This window comes from Mercurialis annua, linkage group LG2 (assembly GCF_937616625.2).
Source record: "Mercurialis annua linkage group LG2, ddMerAnnu1.2, whole genome shotgun sequence".
Taxonomy (NCBI): Eukaryota; Viridiplantae; Streptophyta; class Magnoliopsida; order Malpighiales; family Euphorbiaceae; genus Mercurialis; species Mercurialis annua.
This window is the reverse complement of record NC_065571.1, coordinates 47967438-47975581: the sequence shown is the minus strand read 5'-3', so window position 1 is coordinate 47975581 and position 8144 is coordinate 47967438. Positions and strand designations below refer to the sequence as shown.

At 30.1% G+C, this 8144-nt stretch overlaps 1 protein-coding gene across 1 annotated transcript; it reads right to left on the bottom strand.

The window, feature by feature from the left end:
- Positions 1-860: 860 nt before the first annotated feature.
- On the bottom strand, positions 861-4250 carry LOC126670023 (probable alpha,alpha-trehalose-phosphate synthase [UDP-forming] 11). Its single transcript, XM_050363673.2, has 3 exons — positions 2107-4250; positions 1722-1995; positions 861-1366 (listed from the first exon to the last, which is right to left on the bottom strand). Exons 1-3 carry the CDS (start codon positions 4053-4055, stop codon positions 1070-1072), a joined length of 2520 nt encoding a protein of 839 aa, XP_050219630.1. The 5' UTR covers positions 4056-4250; the 3' UTR covers positions 861-1069.
- Between the last annotated feature and the right edge of the window lie 3894 nt (positions 4251-8144).

Genomic DNA, 8144 nt, shown 5'->3' with positions numbered 1-8144 from the left:
AATTAATGAAGGGTAAAGTTAACATATCAACTTAACTAACAAAATTAAAATAAGAACTTAACCTATATTTTAGGACGCCCGAAATAATAATTTGGCTTATTTTTATGGGACGGAAGGAATAGTTTTCACAATGAAAATATGATACGTCAATTAATGTTATATTACTTAATCGATTGAATAGATTTTTAATAAAATTGTCAAATTGAAATAGATTTATAAATATTTATTTTTTTGGATAAATTCTCAAGAATTAAAAAAATTATTTTTCTCTAAATTATTAGGTCATTGCTAAATTGCTGATTGAAATAGGATAATTTGAAATTCATATCAATGCATATCAAACCTAAATTGCCTTGACCGCCTTGAAAAAATTACCCACTATACTTCACTTTTTGATTTTATATAAAAATATTTTTTTATCAATAATCTACCGATAAATACCAAAGAAATACTTTTGCAATTTTTTTTTTAAAAAGGTACATTTCTTTTTAAAAAGCCTAACTGCCTTTAGCTATTTTAGACCATCGCCCACTAGGCCCAAAAAGAATAAACCCCAAGCCTGTTTATCATTCTAAAAAATGCTAGACTGATTTAGTTTGAACATGTTCTGTAATCTTATATTCAAAAAAAATGTTCTGTAATCTTAACAAATGAAAGTCTTAGTAAATCCTTGAACATTTTTTTGGAAAAATATTTAAATCCTCAACTTTGATTCATTTCAATTCAGCCTTTTAAGTTATAAAAGTAATGTATAAAGAGTTCCCTTCGATAAAATGATTTAAAACAACCATTAATATTATTTAAAACCATCAATTTTAATTTTACACCAAATAAAAATCAGGAAAAAGTTAACAATAATGAGACAAAAACTTTGTATTATGACATTATAAGACATTTGCCCCAAAATTATGGGAAAAAGAACATAAAGAATCTGTTATATTTTGTATAGAGTTCTTTTCCAATTAGACCTGTAACTGTAAAAGTAAAACAAAAAACAGAAAATCTATCTCTCTGTACACTTTAACTGTCTCACTAAACTCTATAACCAAAAAATAACTCTAAATTTCAGCTATGGAATTGCATACTTAGGTTCTTCTTGTGAAGAATCAGCAAGGCCTGAAAGAAGGTTGATAACTTCAGAAGTATCATCAAGATAGTATTTTGCCATGCTTGGTTTCTGACCAACTGTGCATGCAAACACTTCTGCTATTGGAGGAGTTGATGGATTGTCTACATGATTTGCTATGCTCTCAAACATATCTTCGTCGGAATGATCATCGCCGATACACAACACGAAATCTGGTAACTTCCCTTTACTTCTCATTGTTGATATCAGGTTTTCCACTACTATGCCTTTGCTAACTCCCTGATATATAAAAATGAAAACTGCATATTAGTTTGACTATAGATAATGATGTTCTTGATCTCTTAGGAAAACAGAAACGGTGAAACCGTTTTTTAAAAGTTTTCAACTTCTAATAGAAGTTCCGTTTCTGACATGCTATGTTGCGCGGAAAAACATTGAAACAGAAAACATGCGAAATGATACACTGAGGTAAATAAAAAGTTCTTAGTTTGAGAAATGTTCTGAAAATGAAAATGAAACGCTGAAATATAGACACAACAAGTTTCCGTGCAACATAGCTAAAACGCGACAAGTCCATTATGTGATGTAACAACATATTACTACTGAATTGAAAGTAGTTTTAAGAATTTCATACCTGTGGTTTAACTTCAACAATCTCCTGGCCTCTTTTAACAACAACAGGTTCATTAGCAAGAACATTTTCAAGATGATCAAGAAGTTCTTTAGCCTGGCTTAAGCCAAAATGAGAATCAGCTTCTCTATAGTGCCAAACAAGTGCACTTTCTTTGTGTTCTATAAAAGACCCATCAGTAGACTCAGTATACAACTTCATTACAGGTTCAGCAATCTTTTTCCAACCATCATCTATCACCATTGAGCATTTCTCCCATTCAGAATCCTTTGTCCACCTACAACAAACAAATGCAGAAATCACATAAATAAAGCATATTCCACGGAAACTTATCGAGTTCTACGAAAACATTGAGTGCAATAAAATGAAAGCATAATTGTTTCATTACCTTGTAAAGAAACCATGTTCAGCTGAAATACCTAATCTTTCACATGGAGAGAACCAGTTGCTTAAACTATCTTTTCCTCTACCGCTCACAACGAAAACAACATTCTTTGGATCACTACACAAGCAATTCAATATCGAAATAACATCGCTTCGAGGCGCTTTGTCTATAGAACACGAGCTCTTCATTGTACCGTCATAGTCAAGAAGGATCAACCTGCAGCTATTTGTTTCTTTATAAGCTTTGACAATTGGTTCCATTGCAAGCTTCCTGAAGCTAGGTCCCAAAGCGACAATTCTGAATCCTAAACCATATCCGACGCCCCAATACCTTTTCGAATAATGATCTTGACAAGCTCGTTGAAGGTCTTGATCGAAACTCCTTGCCCAGTACGCAACATCATGAGAGCTGATGTACTTATAATGCTTCTCATGTCTCAAATGCTTCTCTTCCTCCCTCATTCCACAAGCCTGATACATAGCATCAGCCATAGCATCCACATTCCAAGGATTAACACGAATAGCCCCGCTAAGAGAAGGCGAACAACCGATGAATTCTGAGACAATCAAAACACTCTTCCTCGGATTATATTTCTCATCATCCTCTAAAACAGGGCTCCCCTCTCTACAAACAGTATACTTATAAGAAACCAAGTTCATCCCATCTCTTACAGCACTAACCATACAACATTCCGATATAGCATAGTACGCTGCTTTCTCTTCGGTACTAACATGACGATTAATATAAACAATTGGCTGATAATCTTTAGTACCATACAATTCATTTACCTGTTCAAGAACAAGTTTAGCCTCAGTTTCAACATCTTGCACATCTTTTCCTTGACTCCTAGCAGGATTAGTAATCTGCACCAACACAACTTTCCCTCTCAACCTTTTATTATCTTCCAAAAGCCTACCCATTGCCAAAAACTTCAAACTAATACCCTTAAACATATCCAAATCATCGACACCGACAATCACAATCTTACCCTCATACCTCTCCTTCAACTCTCTAGCCATTTTAGCAGTAGACTCCATGCTCAAAACAGACTCAAGCTGCCCCGTATGAATCCCAACAGGCAAAATCTTAACACTAACCGTTCTACCAAAGTAATCCAACCCAAGATGCCCCCTTTTCGACTGGTAATTCAAACCCAACATCCTACTACAACAAGACAAGAAATGCCTAGCATAATCAAACGTATGAAACCCAACAAGATCACAATTCAAGAACCCCCTCAGAATCTCCTCACGCACAGGAATTGTCCTGTAAATCTCAGAAGATGGGAACGGACTGTGCAGAAAAAACCCAACTTTAATCCTGTGGTACTTTTTCCTCAGCAAAGTAGGCAACACCATGAGATGATAATCATGAATCCAGACAAAATCCTCATCTGGGTTCAAAACCTCCTTAACTTTGTCAGCAAAAACCTTGTTAGCTGCCACGTAGGACTGCCACTGTGTCCTGTCAAACCTGCCACCGTGGCTGGGTGTAATAGGTAACATGTAATGAAACAAAGGCCAGAGATAATGCTTACAAAAACCATGGTAAAACCTCGTATGCATTTCAAGATTCAAGAACACGGGCACGCATTTATAATTCTCATACAAAAACTGTGAAACCAGTTCTTGATCTTTAACTTCCACGTCAGCACCTTTTAAAGTACCCACGTAATAAACCTCCGTGTTCGAACCAAACCCATCTTTAAGCTGCAAAACAAGACTGTCTTGATCAAGATTAAACCGCCATATTTTAGTCACTTCATCAAAATTTGATTTTATGGGGAGTTCGTTTGAGACAATAATACGACGAGCAGAGGGAGTAAACGACGCCGTTTGATCACCGCCGCCGTCGTCGATGACGCCGGGGACGTTCATGAAACGGGGGATACGGAGGCGGAAATCGTCGGCGGAGATTAAGTTTAAGGAGTCCATGTAGGATTCGGTGAACATTTTATTTCAAGAATTAAAGAAAATATTGAGAAATTGAGGGGTTTATGATGGGGATGATTTGAGGGGTAAAATAGGAAAGAAAAATGAAAAGATGGTGAGAATCAAAGCTTCCATTTTAGAAAAAAATGGGTTGTTTATTTATTTATGTAAATAAGGATAAGAACGAAGGAATTGAAAACTTGGAGAGACCGACTTAGAACAAACTTTTTAATAGGAAGATTTTGATTTTTTATGTTATTTATATGTTGATTCATTGGACGGTTGGGATTTGTTTATGAGATTACGAGGAAAGATTGACTTTTTTACTTTTTTACAGTTCCTGATTAGGAAGTAATGACTGTAACTGATGGGTTATTTTCTTTTTCTTAGCTGGCATGGGCCACTGTTTTTGTTGCTGGTAATTGATAAATTAAAGAAGTCACTTTAATACTGGATTTTGAAAAATAGCTTATTATTGATTTTTTTTGATGGAAAATAGCTTATTAGTAGTATTTAAGTTTTAATAATTTTAAATTCAAATCCTTAGCTCTTATAAATATTAAAGCAAAATCTATTATTTTTATTCAGAAAGTTCCTAATTAATAGTAAATATTATGATGATATCCCAGTTCATAAATTCCCTTTTTAGGAAAAACTTCCTGATTTTTCAATAATATTCCTTTTCTATTGAAATATTATGCAACTCAAAGTCAAAATTATTAGTGATCAGTTCAATTAATATTTTATTAGCTGTATAACCATATTATGGATTAAAAACACGGCAAATTGCTTCTTTTTAATAAAAAAAATGAATATTCCTTTTGATCTAACTATAAGATAATTTTTTTTTTATCTAAGTAAAATATTAACTATTTATTACAATAAAAAACGAAATTAATCTGAAACTTTCAAGTCATTTCAAAATAAAAGTAAGTCAAGCAATTTAATCATTGACAAAGAGATTTATTAATTATGCATAGAAAAAGAGATTTGCATATTAATACTTCTTCAAAATTTCAATTTTTTCTTTTAATTTGGGTACTTCAAAATATAAAAGATTAAATTATAAAATACTCATATTCAAATACTTAGTTTAAAGTGCTCATTTTATTATTTTAATATGAATAATCAAAACTCATTTTATACTATTAGTTAAATGCTACATCTGCCCAGAATTGATATCTTTTTCCATTTTAGAGCGCAATCAACTATGTAAAATTGAGGGTTCAATTTCAACCTCTAGAACTAGTATATTTTCGATGACATAATAACTTATATTGAAAGTAGATTATCTAATTAGGTGGTGTGGTTTAGTGGTGGGGGTTTTCTCCCATGAATTATAGGTCTTGGTTGAAATCTCTTAAGAGACAAACATTGAGCCCCATTAATAATGTGGTGGCGTTAAATTTTTAATTACTAACAACTGAGACTCTAGCAGTCGATTTACATTTAAGGTAAAAAAAAGTAGATTATCTCTTATTGTATAACCTAACCTCGTCATTTTTTAAAATATCAATATACATCTTTAATTTTTTTAATTTATAATAATAAAGTAATACATTTTATAATTATCCCAATAGACAGAGTAGTAACGTGTATTTAAAGAAATAACTCTAGCATATTAATATTAATATATTTTTGTAATTTCTTTTAATTTAGAATGAAAAAAAGCAATAATTTTTATTAATTATTCCGCATACTAAACAATGTGAAAAATAATAAGAATCTCTTTTTATATTATAATAGAAAACTGTACGATCACTTGTTTATATAATAAATTGATTTATTTGCTGGTACATAATTTTTGGTAAAACAATAAGAGGTAAGAACAACTTTAAATTATGTAATAGTACATCATTTGATAATTCTGCAGCTGTAATAGGCTTACTCGGTCATCAATTGCTGGAACTCAAGTCAAGATACGCGTGGCGCGTGTACAGATAAGAACAACTCCTTTTTATTTTTATTTAAAGATATTTTAAGAGAATTATCTTGGTAACAGATACCTATGTTGCCACGTGGAATTATTACAAAAAGAAAGAAAATGTGGCGTGTCCAAGTCAATTAAAAGCCAAAGTCACGGACAGGATGACGTGGCTGATACGCGTATCTTGCGGCTATTATTTTCTGCTCATTGTGCATTGCCACGTGGAGTCCCAACTATAATTATTGGCCAACAAATAGTGTACAATTCCAACTGTATTTCTACATTGATGTGATATTGGTGGGTTTCCTTATTTGAAACATTTTGCTCAAGAGTTTCTTTTAGTTTTTTTTTTACTTTTTCTAAATGTATGGTCCATATTGAATGAAAGTAATAGGCATACAGACTACCCCTCTAATAATTAATATTTTATAAATTAATAATTCTAATAATTAATAGAATATTGAGAGAACCAACTTCGTTCCACATTGGATAATTAATAATTCTACTATTTAATAATTAATAAAATTTAAAATATATTTTACATGAATATTAATTATTAAAGAGATTTTTTTAAAGAAATATATAACAATTGATGATTTATTTGAGACAATACTAACTTTAATTCATAAAGTGAAAGTTAAAATACCATCAAATTATAACTTTCTTATTATTTTGAGAAATTTGATAAACAAATTAAAGTAAGTAAAATATCTCTAGTATAAAAAATATTAAAAATTATTTTACTTTATAAATACAACTTCTTAATAATTATTTTTTAGTTTGATATCAATTGATATTTTTTTAAATTAAATATAAATTTTTTTTTTAAATTGAGTGATTGTAAAGTGTATTTTGTTAGTTTTTTTATAATATAATATTAATATTAGGTCTATTAATGTAGATACTTTATAATTTTTTTATAAAAATTCAATAAATTAATAATTCTAATAATTAATAAATTTTTGATCCACCATGTGTATTAATTATCAGAGGGTCGACTGTAATGTGTTCGATTTCAATTTATCATACAATTTAAGTGGCTCATATTAAAGATAAAAGTCATTAAATATAAAGAAAGAATTTCAAACTAATTATATATAAAATCACGGTTTTTGTAGAAAATTTTAAAAATAACATGATTTTTAAAACGCTTCAATCACAGACAACATATTTTATTTCTAATTTTAAATAATTTAAAACATGTAATGGAAATCTGATAAATTTTGTAGATGAGGGCATCAATATACAAAAATTTATGATGTAATGTAGATGTCTACATCAACAAAAATATTTCAAAAATTTAATTTATGTTTCAAATGACAAAAATTAAAAGGTGATATTTAAAATTATTAAGATTAAATGTTGGTATTTTAATTATAAAATATACTTAATTCATAATCCTATTTGTAAATATTCTTAAAATTACATAATAGAGTTATTCATTTTTATTCACATTAAAATAATTATTTTATCTATATATGTTGTTGGCTAATAAGCTAAAAAACTACCGATCTTTTTTTTTCAATAGCACTCCTATTTTATAAAACGGGCAATTTTACCTTATCATATTTTTGATTTTTAATAGCACACTAAAATATTAAATTTAACTCTTTTCACTTGGATAAAAAAATCATTCAAATTTAGCATTATATTTTAAATAATATTTAATGTTATAAATACCACATTAAACCCTCTTCTCCACAAATTTACAAAATTAATAAAAATAAAAATAAAAATATTTAATATCAATAGTTGAACTCAATCTCATCGCCACCTCCCTCAGATCTGTTGTCGCTTCCCTCGGAGTTGTTGCCGTCACAAAGAACATTGTTCTTTGCCAATAACAAAACTGTTTAGAGGAGCAGATGCTCTCCTCCTCCGGTAGGAAGAAGCCTAGTAGAGGGCGGGTCCGAAGGCAGGTCCATGGACGGGCGGTGATGGATTCAGAGTTACAGTTTTTAGCTTATTTAGTTTTTAATAAAAAATAAATTAATTAAACATCTAATTAGATATTTATCTAGGATTTTGTTTGAAATGTTTTTAAGTTGAAAGATTTATTTAAATTTGTCCAAGAAAAACAAAGTATGATATGATCCTTGAATTTAGTTGATTTGAATTTTTTCATCTTTATAGTAATAAATCTAGTTTTTCAATTTAGGGTGCTATTGAAAGTCAAAAATACG

Coding starts and splice junctions, on each gene's coding strand:
- LOC126670023 (XM_050363673.2), bottom strand. CDS start 4,055: ATGTTCACCGAATCCTACATGGACTCCTTAAACTTAATCTCCGCCGAC. Junction 1,996..2,106: donor GAACATGGTTTCTTTACAAG/GTAATGAAACAA, acceptor TGTTTGTTGTAG/GTGGACAAAGGATTCTGAAT. Junction 1,367..1,721: donor TTGTTGAAGTTAAACCACAG/GTATGAAATTCT, acceptor TTTATATATCAG/GGAGTTAGCAAAGGCATAGT.